Source organism: Anoplopoma fimbria, chromosome 2 (genome assembly GCF_027596085.1).
Source record: "Anoplopoma fimbria isolate UVic2021 breed Golden Eagle Sablefish chromosome 2, Afim_UVic_2022, whole genome shotgun sequence".
In the NCBI taxonomy this organism is placed as follows: domain Eukaryota; kingdom Metazoa; phylum Chordata; class Actinopteri; order Perciformes; family Anoplopomatidae; genus Anoplopoma; species Anoplopoma fimbria.
In genome coordinates this window covers 30,466,777-30,491,701 of record NC_072450.1, presented here as the reverse complement: position 1 = coordinate 30,491,701, position 24,925 = coordinate 30,466,777, and the positions used below count along the sequence as shown (strand labels likewise).

Here is a 24,925-nt window from a genome sequence, read left to right as displayed (position 1 = left end):
AAAAAGGGGGCGGGGCATCCTGCAGCTATACTGCCCCTGATTGGCTGCGGCCCTTCAGACCGGGAACATTTTGAAAAGTGTGGGCGTGTTTCAGCAGCTCATGATCTGAGTGTGTTTGTGTAAGTTGACAGTACTCAGTAACGCCACTCTCGGGTTAGTCCGTTTTCAGTTCTCCATGGAGCAAGAGGCACGGGACACCCCGTCTGCAGGGCCGAGGACAGCCGGGGACGAGCCGTCGGACGTTGGGATGGATGATTTCGAGTCCTACGTTCACGTTGAACTCGACTTGGAGAAGAACGACGGCGGCCCTGAAGGGACACACAGTGGCTCCTATCTCACCCCAGGTCAGTGTCATGTGTTTCAGGCCTCACTACAGCGGTGCAAAATGCCTATTATTTGCATGATCGATGAATCTACCGACCATTGCCTCGATTAATCGATCAGCTGGTTTTAGTGCATAAGAGGTTAGAATAAGGTTTGCAACAAAAAAAAAAAGCCTATCACATTTCCCACATTTCCCAGTGCAAATGGGCCCAATTTTAGGATGTTTGTTTGAATTGTGAAGAAGGTGTAATGTTGATATCAGACTAGGTGTTGTCTTAGATGTGTGGGGTGTTGTGATGTCATCATATTATGGTTAAGAGTTGTCGTTGCATGACAGTAGTGTGTTGTCATTTTCTCAACATACCAGACTATTCCACCTTTTCTGTTCTCATTTAGTCATTATAGCAACATTACTTTGATTGTTTATCAGAAATATCATCGTGTAAGTATTTTTTCCAAAAGCACCAGTGGTCAACCCTACAATATGGTATCAATATCAAGGATATTTGGTAGAAACGTATTGTCATATTTGAGTTTTCTCCATATTGCCCAACCCTTTTGTCTACTTTGAAATGGCCGATGTAAAACTTCTTCCTGTCCCAGACTTAGGTTAGGTTAGGTTAGGGAGAATGGATGTTTCCTGTGACGGTCAACATTACATTACAGTCATTTAGCAGATGCTTTTATCCAAAGCGACTTACAATCAGTAGTATATTACATATCATTCACCCATTCACACACTGATGACAGGCTACCATGCAAGGTACCACCATCAGACTCTAACTAACATTCATGCAACATCCAGTCCACACCGATGGCAAGCCTTCGGGAGCAACTTGGGGTTAAGTGTCTTGCCCAAGGACACATCGACTGCCGAAGCCGGGTATCGAACCACCGACCCTCTGATTGGAGAACTACCTTGCTCTCCACTACGCCACTGCCGCCCCCTACAATACATTACATGTATTGTAATGTGTGTCAAGCAGTTTGTTTGTTTTTTCCACCAGGAGGTACCAAAGCAAACAGTCGCTCATCAAATGAAACCAGCTCTAACTGTGAATCCCCACTGGAAGCGAGACCTAAAAGGCCTTTCACTCAGATATATATATATATATATACCGTATATATAATTATAAGTAGAAATATTTTCATGATTCCACATAAAGTCCTGTAATGTTACACCCACCACTCACCACTGAGCTCTGGAGGCGTTTGCTGTGCACTGCAATTCATCGCCTCGATACATCATCACCCATATCACTTTAATAGAGAGAGAAGTGGCTGTTTTTCTGACGGAATTGATAATCATTTCCAAAAAGTCTGTAATACCATAATACTGTTTTACCAGCCGAGCCTATTCTTAAAGGATGTTTTTAAATCTGTTGCTTGGAAACATCTCTAGCTTTCTGCAATAAAGATGAATCAGCTATACAGCAGGTCACTGTAGCATTGTAGTTTGACATATCTTCCATGAATTGAAATTAAATGAAAAGTTGGTTCATTTAACAAAACAACAGTTCCACCTGGCATTTAGTGGGTGTGAATATTTTGTAGCTTATCTCTGTGTAAGAACCAGTTTGACTTTAGTGATGTGTGAAACCCCACCTAGAGGACAATGGCCGTATGTATGAGCTGCTGTTGAGAGAGAGAAAAGAACGTTAAAGTCTCTGCTGATCGTAATCATGCGTTTATCCCAACAGCTGTGCTTCAGAAGGAAGACGAGAATGCTGATGAGGAGGAGGAGGATGGTGATGATGAAGATGACAGCGACAGCGGCACTGACCATTTTAACACCGAAAAGTCAGGGACTCAGCTGCAGAGATGTGAGCGCCAGGCAGGAGGGAACTCGAGCCTCCCCGACACCTTCCAGACCAGCCACCTGCTGTTCTACGAGAGGTTCAAGGCGTACCAAGACTACATGCTCGGTAGCCGCAGACACTCTTGCATATTCAAACTCGTATGCAAAATCATAATGCTCATTCTAAGTCATTCCATTCCTGATGTACATTTAACGTATTTGTGCGTAGGAGACTGCAAGCCGTCCGAGGTAAAGGCCTTCGCAGCAGACTACCTGGAGAAGGTGGTGGAACCGTGTGATTGGTTGGCTCTGTGGTCTACTGATGTCTTTGATGTCCTGGTGGAGGTGAGACCAACTTTCAGACATGTTGATGTTGTAAATGTACCTATTATTGTAACCCGTCCATCTTGAGTCACAGCAGAGGAGCTTGTACGTGCCTGGTTCTGAGGGTGTTGCATTGCACTGCAGGTGCACAATATTTTGTGATTTAAAAAAACAACAATGACGCTGTGAAGCTGAAAATTAGTCACAATATCAAGTCAATTAAATGATGAAACCCAGATGATGTAGATGTCATTTTGAGCAAGAGGGCACAATAGGCCTAATGTCAGATTTCTATAGGAGGATGTGCATGTGTTGTATGGCATCATTTTGGTTTTCCAGAACGGATTAACTATTTTACACGAAATAGTAGTTGATAAATGTGTGCACTTTTTTTCCCCCAGCATTTTAGCCCAATATTTGGATTAAAAACTGTTTAAAGTTTTAATAAATATATTTTTCCCAACAGGCCATTCATTTGACACATGCAAGAAGTAACATTTGAGCGGCTGCCAAAATAAGTCTGTACCCACAGAGAACGTCTGGTTGAACAGCTGTTCATGATGTCAGTGCTGAAGAGCTTCTCGTGATTTCCAGGTGTGCGATCTGGACTTGAAGGATCTGAAGGCGTGTGTGAGGCTGGTGCTGCCTCTGCAGTGTGACACCAGAGGCTGTGAGCTCACCGAGGAGGCCATGGCGTCTCTGCTGGAGGCCACTCAGCACCGGCTCCCTCTGCAGGAGCTCCTGGTGGTCTACGAGCAGTCTGGGGACTTTGATCAGACCGCCCTCGCTCTCGAGCACCTCAGGTGGGACTCCTGAGTTGTTTGCTGTTCCTTGGAGTTCACTTTTTGTGTGTCCACAACAGTTTGATTAAGTCTACTGGCCCATTGTACCAATCCTTTCATTCCTCTTCTATCTGCAGGTTTTTCTATACACACATCTGGAGGCAGTGGGACGAGGAAGATGAAGATGATGACTTTGACTACTTTGTTCGTTGTGTGGAGCCTCGTCTTAGGCTGTGAGTACACTTTGTGTTCGGGTCATGTAGTATTTTAAGTGTTGTTTCCTTCCTGTGAATCCTGTTTTTAAAAAAAACCTGTCTCCTCTCAGCTACTACGACATCTTAGAAGACAGAGTCCCATCAGGCCTGGTGGCGGAGTACCAGTCCTTACTGGAAAACTGCTCCCAGTGCTTCCAGAAGTTCTCCGTTCTGCGCAGAGGCCTCAGCACCGACTCGGACACAGAGCTGGACAACGTGTCCATGGTGGAGGGCCTGAAGCTCTACGACCAGCTGGAGACGCTCAAACGCAAGCTGCACATCATCGAGAACCCCCTGTTGAGGTGAGCGAGGTGTTGAGACTCTCCAATGCCCTACGTCACGTCACTACTTCCTCATTCCTTCGACATTGTCACCGTCCTTACCTCCATCACCTCCTCTCCAGGTACGTTCTGGGCTACAGCGGTAATGCCAGTCAGAAGTGTGTGCAGAGCCGTGGGCTCAGAGCGTCGGGTATGAAGGTGGTCCATGTGGTCACAGCCTCCTGCAGCACCACCCAGCTCCAGTCCCTCCTCAGTGACCGACTGCTGCCTCTGTGTTCCTCTGAGGACACTGATATTCAGGTCAGTAACGCACACACACACACACACACACACAATAGAGTCTCTTATCCCTGCTGTCCACTGGTGGGCCTAGTGGGCTGCAGATGAACTGGCAAATGGTAAGATACAGTGTAACAACATTTTGGCTGATACACAAAACTTGTTATGTTTATATCTAATTGTGACCAATAATTCACATAACTAAAAACACGTCAAAATAAAGTGCATCATTTAAATGACGAGTTACGTTTGAGTTTCACCTCGCCAGTCTCAACACATCATCAGGTAGAGGTAAGCATGTTTATCAGCTGTCAGCTAGCTAATGTTCCCTGTGATGCAGTGACACATAGTGGGTTGACAACCCTGAATCATCAGTAAAAGCTCCAATGTGCGTGGTGAGGAAATGTATTGAATACATTACATTTGGATCCATAATTATGTTTTGTCATTGCAGCTGACAGTGGGCATAACACAAATTTACAACCCAGTTTATTTTTTCTGCTTTTTATGGGAAGGTGTTCCTTGGAATTCAATCAGAAGTCGACCTTAAGTTACGAAAAAGTTGAGAACTTGTGCCGCTGCAGCCAACGTGTTGTTAGAGCCAGTGCTGCCAGTGGAAAGGTTAATCTGGAGTGTGTGTGTGTGTGTGTGTTTTTTTAGTTCTATAGAGACCCAGTGTCAGCGGTGGAAAATAGCCATCAGGGTGACGTGGTCATTGTTCTCCCAGGAATCTACAGTGTCAGCAACTCCATTTTCCTACCAGACTCCATCACTATAGAAGGTAAGAAGCGGATATTCATTTAGTTAAATTGCCTTTAATATCAGCATTGAAAAAAATAATCAGCAATCATCCCTTCAATATATTAGCCGATCTACAATTGACACAACTCTAATAGAAGGAAGTCTGGTTTTATTCCAGAAGACATCTGACTTTTGAACAACTGCAGCACAAGAGATGATCTGTTTACCTTGTGATAAATACATGGACCCGTTGGACATAATATCTCTGGGTGTTATTGGACATGGCTAATCAGCTGTGGAACGTATTTTTAAACAGATCTGATGTCATTTTGTGTATTTAAACTGGCTTGCCTCACACCTTGAGGGACAAATAAAGGACTGAGAATTGAATAGAGCTCTTCTATATCAAGTGAGCTTCAATTCAGACGTCCCTCCGGGTTTAATCCTGACAAGTGTGCAGTGCAATCTAACTAACACACGCATGTCTTGACCTGAACTCTTAACACTGATTGTGTCGTCTGTGTGTCAGGCTTCGGGCTCCCTGATGAGGTGGTTATTGAGAAGAAAAACAAGGGCGACTCGTTTGTGGAGTCCACAGGAGCCGATGTCAGACTGTCCAACATCAAGTTCATCCAGCACGATGCCATCGAGGGCATTCTGTGTGAGTATGCATGGATCCAGGTCTCTGTGGTGGCTCCTCGTCATCAGCAGCATTATTATTGTTCACATGGAGCCTTATGTGCACACATGTGGCTGTCTGTCAACACGCTCACTCTCTCCTGTTGGCTTTCTGCCAGGTGTGCGTCAGGGGACTCTGAACATGGAGAACTGTGTGCTGCAGTGTGAGACCACGGGTGTGATCGTCCGAACATCCGCTCGTCTCACCATGAACATGTGTGACCTGTACGGCTCCAAGGTGAGAGCTTTAGGACGCTGACCGCAGGCTCCACCTCCCAGTCAGCTGTCAGGCGGTTGTTGGTACTTTTTTAGAAAAGTACCGTATTTTCCGCACTATAGGGCGCACTGGATTATAAGGCGCATTGTCAATGAATGGTCTATTTTCGATCTTTTTTCATATATAAGGCGCACCGGACTATAAGGTGCATTAAGCGAAACAAAACAGTCAGTCAGTCAAACTTCCTCCACTTCCGTACCATTGATTCATTAACGTTGAATTCTCTCGCAGCTGCTCTATTCCCATGTTCTCCTGCGTGACTGACAGCCTTGAGTTTGAAGTCCGCGTCGTAAGCGTGTCTCTTGACAGGAGCCATGTTGGGTCCTTATACACACACACTGTAATATTATGGTGAAGCACAGTATGTATTACTCCGCGACGCTCCTGACTACGGTGGCCGTAATGCTGCTGCGGTGCGGCTTTGTAGTTTACCAAAGTCGAACTAAAACATGTTGACAGAGCGCCGTGTACCACACAAAACCGCTTCGAGGTCAGTAAGCACAACCAGAATTAATCCATATATAAGGCGCTCCGGATTATAAGGCGCACTGTCGTTTTTTGAGAAAATTAAAGGCTTTTAAGTGCGCCTTATAGTGCGGAAAATACGGTACATAAATGTGGTGACCGCTTTGTGTGACCTGCCATCTAGTCTTAACCGTAGTAACTGGTGACTGTTGAACGAGTGTGTCCGTGCTCGTTTGTAGTAACTTCCATAAATGGTTGGTGAAGATCATCATAACAGATGTGTATGTATTTAGAATTGTTTAAAATATAAGTAAAGGTTTTACTAGGACATCTACATTTTCTGTTCTGGACAGCTGCCGACTCTACCAGCAACGTGGCGCATTCTGCTGAGTCACCAGTTAAACCCCGGACACGGTTACAGACCACGTGTTCTTACTTTGTGCTCGTTAGGTTGTCCTAGTTAGTCTGCTACAGAACTGCTCAGGTTCTTCCAAAACTCCTAGCCATTGTGGTCAAAAGTAATGTTCTATGGACTTTAAAGTTAAAAGTGGAAATTTGTTCACATCTTAGGACCGCTTGCATTCAAATGCGCCCATATCATTCAAATGCACCCATATCATTCAAATGCACCCATATCATTCAAATGCACCCATATCATTTAAATGCACCCATATCATTCAGGGTGGTTCCCTGGCCGTGTTGACAGCACCCGTCTCCTGGACCTCTCGGCTCTGCCCTCGCCTCTTTGGTTCTATGGATGTGAATGGTGTTGAAATGACAATGTCCTTTTTTTTTTTTTTTTTTTTTTTTTTTTAAATGTAATTATTAACTAAAGCACAAAGTGCTCCATAGATCTGTCCACTACATTTTCGAGGTACATCAGACACAGTGTATCTTTGCGAGGATCACAGTCGGTCGACTCCGTGACGCTCCCACAGGCCTGCACCCTGATGAGTTCACCCCTCTCCTACATTCCCCATGGCAGTTCAAAAAAAAAAAAAAAAAAAAAACACGGTGACAATCAACATTCCACCTCAGCTGCCAAAGGCGTTCCAGACTTTAGAGAAAAGCAATCGTCAGTGTTCTGCTCAGACTTGGAGCCAGCAGCAGCAGCAGCAGCAGGCAGACAGCAAACATCAGCCAGTAAGGTGCACTGATTGATGCTTCTATAGTAGACCAAATCAGTAGCTCTACCTCCCCCCCCCTCCCCCAACTGGCCAGATAAATCAGTTAGTGCAGCTTTAAAGAACTGTTACTGAGACATTTTAAAGTGTAAAAATAAAGTGTTTCTAAATGAGTCTTGATGTGACTATGTGGTCAGTCATGTTGCTGTGTGTGTGTGTGTGTGTGTGTGTGTGTGTGTGTGTGTGTGTGTGTGTGTGTGGTGTGCAGGGGGCTGGTGTGGAGATTTACCCCGGCAGTGTTTGCAGTCTGGTTGGTAACGGCATCCATCACTGTAAGGACGGGATCCTCATCAAGGTGAGAGAACACAAGATGACTCCCAAACATTCAGCCCGACCACAAACTCACCAAGAAACTGAGTCAAGTGGAATATTTATGTTCAGTTTTCTTAAAAATCAACTGAATAACATGAACATTAAAGTAAATAAACATGTGATGTTACATGTGGTTCTGCTGTCAGCCGAAAACAACATTTGTGTCTACTTTTAGTCCCATTTCTAAGTTGAGTGCTATCATCCTGCTTTTTCATTAAGTGTGAAAATGTGTGTGTGTGTGTGTGTGTGCAGGACTTTGCTGGTGAGCTTGACGTGATGCCGTCAATCACCATGGAGAACAATGTGATCCACAACAACGAAGGCTACGGGGTGATTCTAGTGAAATCCAACAACGGGGAACAACCTGGAGTTCCTCTGGACCAAAGTGAGGGTAGGAGGAGCTCTCAGTCAGAGTAGAGCAGTAAATAAAGAAGCTTATTGCAGCACAGAATCAATATTGAACAGAGCTTTTTTTTATTTTTTCCCAGATGGCCCTGCTGGACCCACGGCTGAAGACAAACAGCAGGCGGGTGTTACCGATCCAACAGACCTGACAAGAAGCAGTTCGGCAGACGTTAAGTCGGAGTCGGCAGAGAACAGCAACAGCACAGACTGTGACGGAGCCTCCACCTCAGGCAGGAAGTGGCACCTGATACGCCAGCTGAGCAGAAACAAAGAGACGTCCTGCAGCCGAGCTGTCCAGGACCTGATGGACCACCAGATCTTCGTCTCCATTCAGGGAAACCAGTTCAGACGCAACGGCATGGGTGACCTCGGCACCTTTTTCTACTGAGCGACGGCTTCAGACTTGGCGGTTTGTCGACACACGCCGGCACACTCGGAGCCGTCACGCATCTTTTTTTTTAAATCCTTCCACGGTTTATTTGATGACCGCTTTGTGTTTTTTTGTTTTTTTTAGATGATTTCTTTTGTTTGTTTCATGAGATACATATTGCTGATTCACAGCAGAGACGATGATCGTGTTCCCGTGTAGGAAGTGTGATGTGATCAGTTATGATGCCTATGTGTGTGTCACTCTGGCTTTGACTCTGACTTCTTCCAGTTTGAACTTGCACAAATGCTTTTATCTTATTTATTCCTTTTTGGGCTCCTAATGCTAAATGTTTTTAATATTGTTTTTTTTTTTTTTTTTTTTTAAATCCACTTGTCACTTTGAATGCAGTTTTGTTGGTTCCACTTCAGATTGAATAATTGTAACCTTTTTAAGGTGGTAGCTTGTTTTGAAAGCAGTGCACAGTTCACAGAAAGATTAGTTTCCTTTTGTTCACAAGATGTTCACGTGGTGCCTCTGTGCTTTTAAAGGTTTGATGGTGTATGTTATGGTCGAGGGAAGTCTTCAGGTTGACAGACTGATTGATGATACAAATGAGTCTTAAACTGTTACTTGTGAGGATTGTGAATATAATGAATGTCCTGCACATTAAAAGGTATCTGTTGAAGCCTCTGTGTCGTGGTGCAGTATGATGATCCTTCTCCGAGGTGTGTGTTGACCTGGACCACTGTGAACCACGCCGAGTCTTTCATAATGCCGTGGATCCACCATTATGTGCTGGGTTTAAAACTGCACGCGTTTAATGATTTTAGACTTCAATGACTCGTGACTTCACTTAGAGTTTTGACTTCATGTCCTCCACATGCCCAAATATTCAAAATTATTTCTACAAAGAGCAGCATGACAACTCTTTATTTTCCTGATTTACTTTGATGACTCAACTCAACAGCCAATCACACGGAACGTGACCCCAGGTCATTCAGGTGTAAAGACAAATTTGTCTCAAGGAAAAAAAAACAACACGCACCTGATTTTTCTTTATATTGTAAAGTTTATTTGTAAGAAAATATCAACTTTAAAAAGCATTTATTTCTACAAATTGACTGAAATTATGAAGTAGCATCATATTTGAACACAAAACGTCTTCAGGTCTTAGCACGGTTTAGGGCTGGGTCTTGACTGCTGCAGCAGTCTGGTTACATTGGATTCACATCCCAAGTCTCTTAACTGCATCTAGTTTCGCTCACTTGACAGTTTCATGCATGAGAGATTCTCTCCACTCTGTTACGTATTCTATGATCCTGTAATGATCCCTCTGCTGTCAGGCTACAAGGTTACAAGGTCATTTTTACAACACAGGGTTACACAATGAAATGTTATAGCCACTGTCATGCTACAAACATAGAACATATAAACAAATAATTATATTTGAATAGAAATAAAACAATATATACAGTTACTTATGTACATATGTTGATACCTAGAGAGACTTTGGTTTAGTGAGAATCTCATTTACAATGCCTATAAAAAGTATTCACCCCCTTTGATGTTTCACCCTTTTGTTGCTTTTATACATGAAATCATGGTCAATATAATTTGGCTTTTTTTGACAAGAATTTGAAAAAAAAACAAAAAACTCTTCAATATCAAAGTGAAAACAGATTTTTACAAAATAATGTCAATTAATTAAAAATATATAAGGTAAAGTAAATGATTGCATAAATCAGTATTTAGTAGATGCACCTTTGGCTGCAATCACAGCACTGAGTCTGTGTGGATTTGTCTCAATCAGGCTGGCACATCTGGACACTGCAATTTTTCTCCATTCTTTCTTGTAAAACAGACTTGGCCACTCCAGAACATTCACCTTGTTGTCTTTGAACCATTTCTGTGTAGCTTTTGCTGTATGCTTGGGGTCGTTGTCTTGTTGGAAAATAAATCTTCTCCCAAGTTGTAGTTCTCTTGCAGACTGAGTCAGATTATCCTCCAGGATTTGGCGATATTTTTCTGCATTCATGTTCCCCTCTACCTTTACAAGCCTTCCAGGGCCTGCTGCTGAGAAGCATCCCCAGAGCATGATGCTGCCACCACCATGCTTCACGGTGGAGATGGTGTGTTTGTGTGTGATGTGCAGTGTTTGGTGTTCGCCAAACATAGCATCTAGTCTGTTGGCCAAAAAGCTACATTTTTGTCTCATCAGATCAAAGAACCTTCTTCCAATTGACTTTGGAGTCTCCCACATGCCTTTGGGCGAATTCCAGGCGAGATTTCATATGAGCTTTTTTCAACAGTGGCTTTCTCGTTGCCACTCTCCCATACAGCTTGGAGTGGTGAAGAACCCAGGCAACAGTTGTTGTATGTACAGTCTCTCCCATCTGAGCCACTGAAGCTTTTAACTCCTTCAGAGTGGTCGTAGGTGTCTTGGTGGCCTCCTTCACCAGTCTTCTTCTTGCCCAGTCACTCAGTTTGTGAGGACGGCCAGCTCTAGGCAGATTTAAACAAGTGCCATACTCCTTCCATTTCTTAATGATGGCTTTAACTGAACTCTGTGGGATGTTTCAGAAACAGCACTCTACTGAAACTGCTCTCCTGAGGGTTTCAAATGACTTGTTGATGTGTCCTGATGCAGGTGATTGTTCTGTCTTAATACTTCTCGACCTCAGCTCTGCATTCGACACTGTAGACCAGTGGTTCTCAACCTTTTTTCAGTGATGTACCCCCTGTGAAATATTTTTTCAGCCAAGTACCCTCTAACCAGCGCAAAGCATTTTTGGTTGAAAAAAAGATGTAATACACAGCGCTCTGCCATCAGTGTCTGATTTATTAAACTGTCAACACTGAAGATTGCATTGTTGCATTGCATTCAGTTTATGAACTTACACTTATATTTTATTGGATATTTATTAAATAACTATTTTTAAAGGATTTTTGAATGGATGCTAATTTAAATATATATTTTTTAAATCTCACGTACCCCCTGGAGTACCTTCACGTACCCCCAGGGGTACACGTACCCCCATTTGAGAACCACTGCTGTAGACCATAACATCCTCATTGAGAGGCTATGTGATTGGGTAGGCATATCTGGCATAGCACTGGACTGGCTTTTCATCTTACCTCACTGACAGAAGCTTTACCGTCTCTGCTGGAGAGTTTGTGTCGGATAACACTAAATTGTCATGTGGTGTACTACAGGGCTCAGTCCTGGGCCCTTTGTTGTTTTCTGTTTATTTATTACCTTTGGGAAATATCATAAATGCATACAATGTGGCATATCATTTATATGCGGATGATATACAACTCCGTCTTTCATTTAAACCCAGTGAGGTTGATAGTGTTTCCAGGCTTCTAGACTGTGTAAATGCGATAAGGGACTGGACAGCTAAAAATTCCTTACTTTCTGCTAGAAACTCCAATCTGCGATATTTAGGGGTAATTTTGGAACGCTCTGCCTGCACACCTATGGTTATCTGAATCTGTGACTTCTTTCAAAGGCCAGATTCAGACGTACCTTTTTAGAAAGGCCTTTGTATAATACTCCAGGTCTGTTTTTAAACTTGTTTTTATTATTTATTGACTGTCTGCTGTACCTTTTTAACACGTTTTAATGTTTTATGTCTTGTTTTTATTGAATTGTTTTTGTTTTCCTGCTGACTGTAATTTTCTGCTGCTGTTAAGCACTTTCTGACCCCTGTCTGTGAAAAACGCTTTATAAATAAAATGTATTATTATTATTATGTCCAGTGAGTTGGAAATCTTTTTGTAGCCATCTCCTGACTTATACTTTTCAATGATCTTTTCTCTGAGTTGCTTGGAGTGTTCGTTTGTCTTCATGTTGCAATTGTAGCAGGAATACTGATGAACCAGAGACTGGACCTCCCAGACACAGGTGTTTTTATACTACAATCACTTGACACACATCAACTGCACTCAGGTGATCTCCATTTCACTAATTGTGACACTGCTGGCATCAACTAGCTGGACCTCTGTTGAATTAGGTCAGTCACTTTAAAGGGGGTGAATATTTATGCAAACACTTATTTTACACTATATATTTTTAATTAATTGACATTAGTTTGTAAAAATCTGTTTTCACTTTGACATGAAAGAAGCTTTTTTTGCAAATTCTTGTCAAAAAAGCCAAATTATATTGACCATGATTTCATGTATAAAAGCAACAAAAGGGGAAAACATCCAAGGGGTGTGAATACTTTTATAGGCATTGTAGACATCACCGAGAGGAGCTTATGTGAGAATGAAAATGTCTGTATCAGTTGGACTGGACATTAAACCCTTTACCCTGCTAGCTCCCAAATCAAAGTCTGTGTAATGTGTCTGAATAGAGCTGCTTCATAGAGCTCACGTATTATTGAGGGCCAGTCCCGATGTTAGTGTCACTATGGTTTCCTTGACAAATAGAAAATGGGATTTTTCCATTGGATTATGAATAATTGCACAAAATTAGCTCTGTAGCGTAAATGCAATCTGCAATTTGTTAGAAAACCGCCCTTTTTAGGACACGTAAAGGCTTCAAACTTCACCAGAGGGGTATTTACAGACGCTTTTTATATTGATAACAAAATCTCTTCAGCTTGTGTTGAAACATGTCAGGCATCTAACGAAAAACACATCCAAAGAACACGTCCACTTCATGACGCTGGAAGTGTGTTTTGCTGAGCAAGTCATGTGTTGGGGGGGGGGGGGGTTCTGAGAAACAGCCGCTTTGAGAGCGGTGAAAGTGAACTAAAACAGTAAAGTTGTGGGTCAGAGTGGGACAGATGAAGATGAAGATGAGAGAGGCTAAGACAGTCTGTTACATCACATGTTGTTCCACTGGGCTGATGGCTGAGGACATGTGGTAGAGTTGGTTGACAGAGTGAAGGGGACCAGTTTTCGCAGCACATGACATCGGCAGATTTGAACATTCATCTGCTAGAAAGTGACCAAAAAAATGAAGAACACATATTTCACAGTGAATGTGTACATTATCTTTTATAAAAAGGCACAGCACATCATATTCATTTATTCTCCATCTGTTCAGAAGCAGAGAAAGAAAATCCAATCAATCAATCAATCAATCAAAAAAAACAAAACTATTCTAGCAACAGGAGCATTTGGAGGTATGAATGAGCCCCAAAGCTGCGGAGCCACATGTGAGTGGTTTGTATTTTTTAGAGACATCCTGTAGTTTTCTTAGGCTGGGAAAAACTACAAACCATCCAGTGGCCTTTGGCAGTTTAACGGATGGCCTGATTCATGACTCTTACTGCTCATAGTCTCATCGTGTAAACTTAGAGCAGAGACACATTTCAATGAGCTCACACTGAGACACCAGTTGAAATAACAACTGTACAGGTTTTCAAATTCTAAATAATCAGCTGTAATCCAAAACAAATGGGAAAAGAAATGTATCTGACTGAAGTGTGTGAGAGTGTGTCTCTCCATAACCAGTGTTCACCTTTATGCTAACAGGGAACCAGTTCACTGCCGGATGTGTTAAACACAATATATATTACATATAGAAACAGTTTAGGCAGTTTATGAGTGCAACAATTATCAAATTCATTTTACATAAGGCAAGGTGTCGTATGTTTTTAAAGCAAAGCAGCCGAGTGGCATTTATCTACAGGTCATTATCAAAATATTGCTTCATCTGTCAAATAAAAATAATCTCAGTTGACTCGCTGATCGACTGCTGAGCTCCATAGAAAATCTGGAGAACGTCCTGTGAAACGATGCAGAGTGACAGAAACTGCTGGAGACACGGACAGGAAACGGCCTGCGGGTAAGCGTCTCATTGGTCGTCATCAGAATCCCGGTTACCGCTCAGGTGGCTCTCGTGCACCTCCAGCTCCTCAGCACTCACCATGGCAGGACTGATGGCGGCGTATCTGGTCCCGTGGAATTGACGCAAGTGAATCTGTGGCGGGGAAAAGAAAGGGAGCATCATAAAAAAAAAAAAAACTTCAATACATCTCACACAAAACATGACATCACCCGTCTGGGATCAGTCTGAAGGAGAACTCCACTGATGTGTTTCTACTGCAGAACACCGTGTGTTCAATAACAGCCCCGACATATTTAGCTGGGGTGTGTTACATCAGAACCTCGCCCACAGCCGTCACGTGCACCATCCAACGTGAGATAATGGCAGAGAGAAAAAACACATGGTGGCATGCTGCTACTTTTCCAATTGTAAATAAAAAAAATCTAGTAACATAGGGCTAATATATCAATATTTTATTGATATTGTGAAATTACTTTTTTTGATATGGTAATATGGTGATGTTGTCTTTACCAGGTTCTAAAGGCTGCATTACAGTAAAGTGATGTCATTTTCTGAACTTACCAGACTGTTCCAGCTGTTCTATTATTCATTTTTTTACCCACTTAGTCATTATATCATCAGAACTGATTATTATCCATCAGAAATATCATTGTGTAAATATTTTATGAAACCACCAATGGTCAGCCTTATGAGATTGTCTCAATATTGTTATCAAGGTTTTGGGTCAAAAATATGATGACACTTCATTTTCTTCATATTGTCCAGCACGACAGCAAGTTGAACAGCTTGTAACAATAAATGGCCAAAATATACAACAACCTGAACGTTATAAGAAGGCTCATTTGTTAATCATAGTATTTCTGAAAAATACTGGACTATTTGTACACGTTCTGGCAAAAACATTTCTACATAATTATACTTACAGTATACAAGTTGTTATAAATTACATAGTATTTGTTATGTGATTTGCCTTTTTTGTCTAAAAATGACCATTATTTTGAAAATTCAATACAGCCAACGCTGTATTGTTGTTTCCAAAATCTAAGATTATATCTCATATGATGATATTGATATAATGTTATTATAATGCCCAGCCCTATCATATCTCCAGTCCGAACATGGAGGGAAAAAAACGGTTGAGCATTTCTCTCTGATTCTCCAACTCTGTATTTGAATAAAATACCTGGAAGCTGTACAGACTGTGTGATCAGAGAGAATACATCACCAATCAGTGTTCACCAGGAGGGTCAACATGTGTTCAAAGTCAAGGCTAAACCAGAGCCTACCTGTATGTAGAGGTTGACTTCAGCACTCCTGCACAGGTACGGGAAGTTCCCTCCTGTTTTCAGATGAGCTCGTCTGGCGTTGGGGTACAGCTTATACATCTCCTCCTTCGCCTCCAGCGACAGAGCGCTCTGATCGAACACCTGAACACCATTCACACAGCAGAAAAGGTCTGTCAGGTTATAGTAGTAGAAACAGAAATGAATAGACTCCTGCTGGACAGAGACACTTTTTCCACTTACATCTATAATGGTCACAGCAACGTCTTTAATTTTGTGCGGCTCCACGTAGGAGTTCTGACAGTTGAGTGTTAGCCGCGATGCTAACTCACTTTGGTTCAGACTCTCCAACTACAGCACACACACACACACACACACACACATGGAGGAAAGAGGTTAACATTCAAACACAGACACATACAGATATCACATGTCTGAGCTTCAGGGAACAAAGTGGTTAAATGGAACAGTCAAACACTCCTTTAAAATGATTCTTCCAGAGCGAGATGAGACAATGAATATCAATCTCATATCTGCAGTTTAAGGCGGCTTCTCATTTGTCTGACATGTCATTCTTTCACTTGGGTCCTCTTCTCCCACTGAAAATGTGAGGAGAGAAGAGACTTAAAAAAAAAAGAAAAGAAGAAGCCTATTGTTAAATAATTGACATGATTAGAGAGCAACAGGAGACGTGCCGTTGAACAGAGACTTAACCAATGCACTTCCTTATATTGAAGCATCTTAACAGCCTACTGACGGAGGTCACGTAGGTTTCCATGAATCGTTGTGGTACCTGGACCGTGGTCGGGCCTCCTGCTGTGGCCCTGCTGACACCTACTGCTACTACCACTATTATTATTAGTCACATTACTATTACTATTACCTGTACCATTACACTTATTAGCTTTGCTTCCACCCTGAAGCCCTTTTTTTCTAATTCTACTTTCCATCGTTGTGGTACCTGGACCGCAGGTTACTACCATGTCACATTACTATTACTATTACCTGTACCATTACACTTATTAGTTTACTTCCACCCTGAAGACCTTTTTGCTTTCTCGCCTTTGCACCTGGACCGGACTGGTCGGGCCTCCTGCTGTGACCCGGCTGACACCTACTGCTACTACCACTATTATTATTAGTCACATTACTATTACTATTACCTGTACCATTACACTTATTAGCTTTGCTTCCACCCTGAAGCCCTTTTTGCTTTCTCGCCTCGCAGGTTTCCATGAATCGTTGTGGTACCTGGACTGTGGTCGTGCCTCCTGCTGTGACCCGGCTGACACCCACTGCTACTACTATTATTATTAATAGTCACATTACTATTACTATTTCCTATATCATTACACTTATTAGCTTTGCTTCAACCCTGAAGCCCTTTTTGCTAATTCTACTTTATTCATTGCTGCTGTTATTATAAGTACTCTTCATTTTTTCCTTCGTTACTCCGCTTACGTCATTTTTCCTTTGCTGATGTGAGGGTTCCGGGACAGAGGATGTCGCATGTGTACAGATTGTAAAGCCCTCTGAGGCAAATTTGTAATTTGTGATTTTGGGGCTATACAAAATAAACTGAATTGAATTGATGCAGTTTGGCCAAAAAGAATGTGTAGTGTTCTGGAGAAACAGAGACGATGCTAGGACTCCAGAAGGCTTTGGATAAAAAGAGTAATCAGCTGTGTGATTTCCCTGAACAGAGTCAGACTGATGCACACACGTCACTCCATGTGATGCTGACTGTATTTATCCTCAGACAGCGACGCTGTAACACGGATTGTAAAGAGCTGGGTGCACGAACATTTCCTCTTTTTCAGCATGCTCACATGCAACACTCCTGATAGCACACCATTCAGCATTACGGCTGGGCGGTGTATGACTTTAGAAGGTATATTGATATATTGTCTAACAAAATACACAATGATACGATACTGTTCATAGCCATATAGTTTTATGGTTTCTTCAGTAAACCCGTGTCAGCATCTCTCCTGTCTCACTCTCTCTGTGAAACCCCGCCCCCACCCTCCCTCTGTGAAACCCCGCCCCCACCCTCCCTCTGTGTCTGTATCTGGCCCCACTCGCTCTTTATGGCTGAACCTCAGCAAAGCGGGTCCAGTATATCTGTATTGTTGTTGCTGCAGGATTTTATTGTATGTAAAGCACTTTCCAAAGTTTTTAGATAACTCCTACATAAATTAAAGTTATTATAGTTATTATATTATTATTAAATATCTCACTGAGTCACTTAAACGTACAGAGATATGATTTTTAGTCAATTTTGTCCAGCCCTACAACTTACCCTGTCCACACACACACATGTCTACTTACCCTGTCCACACACACACGTCTACCTACCCTGTCCACACACACACACACACACACACACACACGTCTACCTACCCTGTCCACACACACACACGTCTACCTACCCTGTCCACACACACACACGCCTACCTACCCTGTCCACACACACACACGTCTACCTACCCTGTCCACACACACACATGTCCACCTACCCTGTCAACACACACACACGTCCACCTACCCTGTCCACCATGAAGTCGATTGCATCTGCCATTTTAGGATCCACGGGCCCTTTAGCAAAGTTCCCCAGAACAATCTTCTTCAACATGAAAGCTGGCATCAACCAGAAACTGTGGAGGAACATGGAAAAGGAATATTTAAAATCATGAATGTGAACAAGGAGAGGAACGTGTGTGTGTGTGATGGGACAGTCGAAGCGCACCTGTTTGCTGTCCACGTCTGATTAAAGATGGAGGTATCACTGAATGAATTGCACAGGATCAGTGAGTGCACTCTGGGAGACTTGTGTGTGTACTCCGCAAACTTCTGAGCCAAGAATCCACCCAGCGATGCACCGAACAGATGGACCTGAAGGTTTAAGTGACAGAGAATCATTAGTGAGAGAGACGTGTCTGATTCACAGATGTGTTGGCTGATGACAGTTCATTCATGTATGGGTTCTTGGGTGCAGAGGAGCTGCCACATTTACTACTCGGGCTGAAAAAAAAAAAAAAAAAAAAGCTAATTGATACTATTTTGACTGATATTGCAATTGCGTTATGGGGCTATTATAAATAGTTTGATCATGGAGACATCATTATAGTTAACAAACATTAACCACAATATTTCAAATAATATGGTATTTGGACACATTTCACCTTAATCAAATATTGCGCCTCCTATGATTTCGATAAAATGTTGATTAATTGGACAAATACCCTTATTCTCTGCTCTGATTGCCAACAGCTGTCTCCGAGTGTGAGCTACAACTCCAAAATTCGACCCTTTGATTAAATTCCCTCGATTGTGGACACACAATTATTGAAAATGATGGTGGTCAGCTCAAAGAATTGTGATCAGGCAATCGTATAATGAATAGCGACAGGCTTACTTACTCCCTCACAGGTAAAGAAAACACTGCATTCTCAGCTCTGAAGCAAAAGGAATAAACACAGACTCACTTTATCCAACTGCAGGTGGTCGAGAAGCTTCCTGAAGCCATCACAGAACTCCATGAGATCCCAGTACACTGGATACTGCAGCTGAAAGCCACACAGACTAGACATTTACATAACTGCAGACCCATCCTATAATTAGTGTTGGGCTGATATGGTAATTAATTAGTCGATTGATCAATTTGTCTAATGACAGAATCTTAAATCAGTTTCATTTTTGGCCAAATGTTCTCTGGTATCAGTTCCTCCAGAGTTTTTTGTTTTTTTGTTTTCTAACACAGTAAACTGAACAGGACAAGAAACACTATTTTTCCCCTGTTTTAATCATTTTATAAACAAAACATAATAATAATAATAATAATAATAATAATCATAATTAATAAGATGAAAGGAGAAAAGAATCAGCAGATAAATAACTAATGAATAGTACCGAGATGACCCTGTAGCCCCATCCTGTCAGAGCCAGCACCTGCTGGAAGAACACCTCAGCTGTCCCACTGACTGGTGGGAAGAGGATGATGGGACACCTGATGCTCTTTGGGCCGGCATCATACAGCGACCACACCTTACTGTCATCATCGTCAACAATAATCTGGTGGACACGAAAGCACACGGTGAGAAAAACACATCGAGCAAATGTACCATGAGCCTTAAGTTTCTTTATGAAGGAGTTCAAAACAGGCCGCAGGAACATATGTATGAAATATGGAAATATTTGACTTGTAGACTAGAAGATGGAGACCATAGAAGAATACAAGTTATTTATTCTATGATGGAGACTGGAGATGTTGCTATATGACGTTTTGATATCACGATTATTGAGAGGAATTATCCCTGTTTTACAGTTTTCGACATCAAACTAAATATTTCTAATAGGCTATGAACGGAAAATGATTATTATCATCATTAACTACCTATATTTTAAGTCTCTGTTTACATCCTGAATCTCCACCAATCATACTTAGAGTGAATGCAATGGAACAGGGGAGGCAGACAGTAGCTCAATTTTATCAATGTTATCAATAGCACCTTAAAGTAAATATCAAAATAAAAAAAAATAAAAAAGAAATCGCCATTCATCTTTTACCTATGGCCCCATATATATATATATATATATATATATTTTTTTTTTTTATTTTTTTTTTTTTTGCCCTAATTATTCCAGAAGATATCTCTCTAATAGGTTTTTAATGGAGGATCCACTGTCCTCGTTTTGTGAGAAAATCTATTCTAAAGTTTATCTGAAGGCAGTTGGAGATCTTCCAGAGTGACAAACTGTTTGGCCGATACAGGATTGTTGAGGCTGATACAAATATTTATATTTAAGAGTAAAAGAAAGTGAACTGATAATGATATATTAAAACCTATAACACAAATTATAAGGCATTCTAAAAAAACAACAACTGTGACCAGGAAGTGTAAAACATATCTGTTCTTGACATTTATCAGCTGACATATAGATTATCAAAGACATATCTGCAACCAGCGGATATATATCGTTCAGACTCCACTTCCTCCGCATTGCTGACCCATCACTGCAGCTCAACACCAGGCTAGCAGAGCACAACATTATATGTGTAATGTATATACATAGGAGTACTAGTAATAGTACTTGTAATAGTATACAAGGGAGTAAATGGCTCACCAGAGTCAATACTTCAACCCTTCTGTTAGAAGCTTGCTAATCACTGGTTAGTTGTGAGAGTGCGGTGTCATAGAACACAAAGCTCTGTGTGCTACCAGCAACCCAGATGTGAAGATGAGCTCTGATTGGTTGAAGGATCAGAGTGAGTGCTGCTGTTAATGCAGTGTGAGCAGCTGAACCCATCTATTAGGTTTTCTAAATCTTTGTTTTTAAGCAGTTTCTTAAAAAAAAAAAAAAAAAAAACATCCTCATTTATTGATCTCATCCCTTACTTGTGTTTTTGTTGGTTCCAGTTTCTTCCTTCCCTCATTGTTCTGACCATTATAATATATATCTTTTTTTTTTTTTTTTTTTTTTTTTTACCCAATTCTTTTAAATTGTTTCATGAGGGAAGCACTTTGTAATTGTGCGTTTTAAAAAGTACTACATTAATACAGCTTAATTTACTGACAAACAAAGAGTTCAGTGGTCAGAAAGTGGAGCGTAACCAGAAACTCTCTACTGTAGCTGAGCCGCTAAGCCATCAGCTGATCTATTGTGTTTAAATCTGCTTTATTTTCTTATTTGTAAATCAAGCAGAGCAGCTCAGTTTGGAGGATTTTCAGGCCACGTTGAATTCTTGAGATTAAGATCCTGGTTTATCCAAGGAACTCTTACCAAAAACCTGCTCCCCTTTTCCCAGGAAAACACCAGCAGGATCCAGCACCCTAGCATGTGTTCTTGCATACTGAAGACTACCATACATACTGAAACAAAGATGCCTTCTCCAAACCTCATTCAACTTTCAGAGATCTAGTTCAACAGCTTTTCAGCAGCAGCAGCTGCCGCCATCTTCCAACGATTGGTAGAAATAAAACAAGTGAAGACCTCCAGCCTATGAATATGTTTGACATGCTGAAAGCAGAGGATTAAATGATCCTGGTTGGGGTTTTTTTTCCCCCACCACATAGTGATGGTGTTCTCTGAGTTGTTCAACATAAAGTCACAAAATCTAATTAACAATAGCATAAGCTTAGTTTTCTTCTCGTCACTCATGTTTTTAAAAAAATCTAACTAAATTGAATTCAACTACACCGAAACTTTGTCGCAATTCGAGGTATTCATGATTTACAAAACTCAGAGCGCTGTGATAACAGTTCTTATAAATAACAATGTTTCATGTTTAGAATCACGTAATCCAAAAGGCCTGGTGGAGAGTGGTTTACCATCTGTTAAACAGCTGCGGCTCTGCTTCTTAGAACAGAATTATGCGTATTAAACAGAGGACACCTGAAAAAATGTATTATTCATGTCGTACTCGTGACGATCTGAACGAATTTCCTTTTCGGCACCCTCAAGATGGAGTGATAATGTAACCGAGGCTAAGTGTTTACTGTCGCATAAATGACCGGGCTCTGTGTGTGTGTGTGTGTGTGTGTGTGTGTGTGTGTGTGTGTGTGTGTGTTAATAATGTGAACATCTGCATAACTCATACATCAGGTATCACAGTCCCACAGTTTAGATCAATGCTGTTCCAAAAAGGAGTTTAAAAAAAAAAATGAATGACAGGTTTGACTTCGTGTCAACCCAAACCTCCTGGGATAGACACACATTATGATGATCAGGCTGATATGATGTCATGTGATCATGTACCACACACACACTGAAATAACCCCATCAGGCAAATGCATCTCCTTGGTGGGATCTCTGTTTCTAAGCCTTTTCTTATGCGTCGCTTTGTGAATTTGCTGTTGTCCTGTATTCAGAGTGATCAGTATATTCAGAGTGATCAGTATATTCAGAGTGATCAGTATATTCAGTGATCAGTGATCAGTATATTCAGAGTGATCAGTATATTCAGTGATCAGAGTGATCAGAGTGATCAGTATATTCAGTGATCAGAGTGATCAGAGTGATCAGAGTGATCAGAGTGATCAGTATATTCAGTGATCAGAGTGATCAGAGTGATCAGTATATTCAGTGGGCCCAGAGGTTCAGGAACACAGATCAGACATCAGGAGGTACTCACTCTCTTCAGGGGCACCGTGCTTCTGAACCAGTTGTAGTCAGGAGACACTTTAATCTCCTCCATCTGAGGACACATTCAGAGACAAACATGATCAGGACACGCAGTCACAGTCACTTCCCTAAACCAACTCTTAACGCATAGTAAGACTAGCTGAACAGCTAACATTAAACGTGCGCATTATTGGAGATAACATCAACATGAGCGCGAGGCTCCTTGAAGGCTGTGTACTGTGCCGCTATGGTTTCTGGGTACTGTTACCGTGCTCGCTGTGGATGTTTGGTCACCGCGTGCGAGGAACGTTATCCATATCTAGGAAGCATTTTCCTCTCCGGCTGGCTGCCTGGTCATGTGACTCCGGGTCCATTCACTTCCGCAAAAAAAGCTTCTAGCCCCGCCCCCCGGAAACCCCGCCCGCTCTGCTGATTGGACTGTGACGTCATTGTGTCAATGTTTGTATTTGACGGCACAAAATGGCGTCTAAAGGCGGGTACCCCTCTTCAGTGTCTGAGGGGAAAGCCTCCATACTATCAGAGCAAGATAACAATAGAGTCAGACGCTTTTAAAGCCTTAGAAGAACATTTAACCTAGTGGCCAACCGGTTGAATTACAGTTTCTGGTTGTCACGTGATGCCATGGGTCCCCAAAAGACCCCATAGTCTAAATAGACTTATAATGTTGTAACTCAGCAAATTATTTCTCATGAGTTAAATCAATTTCTAATTACGAACACTTCAGTCACCCTTATTTAAATCAATAAAATGCACTCAAAGCCCACAGCAAAGTTATGTAAGGACATACAGTACCATTCAATGGTTACATTACAGTCATTTAGCAGACGCTTTTATCCAAAGCGACTTACAATCAGTAGTATATTACATATCATTCACCCATTCACACACTGATGACAGGCTACCATGCAAGGTGCCACCATCAGACTCTAACTAACATTCATGCAACATCCAGTCCACACCGATGGCAAGCCTTCGGGAGCAACTTGGGGTTAAGTGTCTTGCCGAAGGACACATCGACTGCCGAAGCCGGGTATTGAACCACCGACCCTCTGATTGGAGAACTACCTTGCTCTCCACTACGCCACAGCCGCCCAAAATGGCAGTTGTGGCTGGTTACAGCTCAAAGATAAATACTATATAATAAAAAAATATATATATAAAAAAAAAATATATATATATATATAGTACCAGTCAAATGTTTGGACACACCTTCTCATTCAATGCTTTTTCTTTATTTTAATTTTTTTCTACATTGTAGATTAATATTGAAGACATCCAAACTATGAAGGAACACATATGGAATGATGTGGTAAACAAACAAATGCTCAACAAACCAGAATAGGTTTTATATTTTACATTCTTCAAAGTAGTTGAATGAGAAGGTGTGTCCAAACTTTTGACTGGTACTGTAAATAGGATCCTTTTTGAATGTTCTCATCTCCGCTTTTTCTGTATCTGTACCTTTTTGTGTATGAACTTGTGTACAATAAAAAAAGGGGGGGGAAAAGTGGTTTATGTTTATTAATTATTAAATCCCTGACTAGTGTCATGCAAGACCACCGTCCTGGCCTCAATGATTGGCTGTGATGTTGAAAATATAAATATTTTGAATCTGCCTTGTAGTTTATTACAGTCTGCCCATATGGAAGATATACATACATTTTACTAAATGTTTATATCTTTTATCTGAAACTTATAAGTAATATATATGACATGGGGCCTTTTGTACGATTTTGTACAATCTTTTCCATATGGGTGAAGAGGCATGTACAGTGTGACAAATCTAAGAATATATTATTTCATCATCAATTTAACATGAAAACTAGGAGGAGCTTGAGGATGTGCATGACGTGGGGGATGGGAATGGAATTGAGTGGGAAAACCAAGTCATGTTTTAGGGACAAAACTTGTTATAGTTCAAGGGGCGGAGGATTGTTCTACCTGAAATGTTTTTACCCAGGTCATTTACTCTGCCTTCTAGGCTATTTATAATATAAAGGGTTGACCATATCCGTTTTCTTTTTTAAAAGCCCTGACGGAGTGGTTGAAATATGTTGGCTCTCTTAATGATTAAGCTGCTGTAATTAAGGCATATTTCAATTAAATTAAATTAAATTCAATGCAGTTTATTTTGTATAGCCCAGAATCACAAATTTCAAATTTGCCTCAGAGGGCTTTACAATCTGTACACATGAGACATCCTCTGTCCCGGAACC

At 41.5% G+C, this 24,925-nt stretch overlaps 2 protein-coding genes across 2 annotated transcripts; one reads left to right on the top strand and one right to left on the bottom strand.

Moving 5' to 3' along the window:
* Window positions 1–111: 111 nt before the first annotated feature.
* Window positions 112–9,141, top strand: shcbp1 (SHC SH2-domain binding protein 1). The gene is made up of 13 exons (XM_054614829.1): window positions 112–344; window positions 2,025–2,249; window positions 2,352–2,467; window positions 3,041–3,249; window positions 3,366–3,461; window positions 3,554–3,784; window positions 3,886–4,063; window positions 4,703–4,823; window positions 5,313–5,444; window positions 5,581–5,699; window positions 7,596–7,682; window positions 7,952–8,090; window positions 8,188–9,141. The coding sequence occupies exons 1-13, from the start codon at window positions 176–178 to the stop codon at window positions 8,490–8,492; spliced, it is 2,127 nt and encodes a 708-aa protein (XP_054470804.1). The 5' UTR covers window positions 112–175; the 3' UTR covers window positions 8,493–9,141.
* Window positions 9,142–13,465: 4,324 nt separating this feature from the next.
* On the bottom strand, window positions 13,466–23,041 carry spg21 (SPG21 abhydrolase domain containing, maspardin). Its single transcript, XM_054613869.1, has 9 exons — window positions 22,957–23,041; window positions 22,699–22,761; window positions 19,476–19,637; window positions 19,052–19,132; window positions 18,313–18,458; window positions 18,112–18,220; window positions 15,807–15,914; window positions 15,567–15,707; window positions 13,466–14,412 (listed from the first exon to the last, which is right to left on the bottom strand). The coding sequence occupies exons 2-9, from the start codon at window positions 22,759–22,761 to the stop codon at window positions 14,287–14,289; spliced, it is 936 nt and encodes a 311-aa protein (XP_054469844.1). The 5' UTR covers window positions 22,957–23,041; the 3' UTR covers window positions 13,466–14,286.
* Between the last annotated feature and the right edge of the window lie 1,884 nt (window positions 23,042–24,925).

Bases quoted from the DNA above. Each gene is read 5' to 3' on its own strand.
- shcbp1 (XM_054614829.1), top strand. From the start codon at position 176: ATGGAGCAAGAGGCACGGGACACCCCGTCTGCAGGGCCGAGGACAGCC. The intron at 3,250-3,365 runs GTGGGACTCCTG...TTCTATCTGCAG, and splicing joins CTCGCTCTCGAGCACCTCAG to GTTTTTCTATACACACATCT. The intron at 3,462-3,553 runs GTGAGTACACTT...GTCTCCTCTCAG, and splicing joins GTGGAGCCTCGTCTTAGGCT to CTACTACGACATCTTAGAAG.
- spg21 (XM_054613869.1), bottom strand. From the start codon at position 22,761: ATGGAGGAGATTAAAGTGTCTCCTGACTACAACTGGTTCAGAAGCACG. The intron at 19,638-22,698 runs GTGAGTACCTCC...CGTGTCCACCAG, and splicing joins GCACGGTGCCCCTGAAGAGA to ATTATTGTTGACGATGATGA. The intron at 18,459-19,051 runs GTGAGTCTGTGT...TTAAACCTTCAG, and splicing joins ACCACCTGCAGTTGGATAAA to GTCCATCTGTTCGGTGCATC.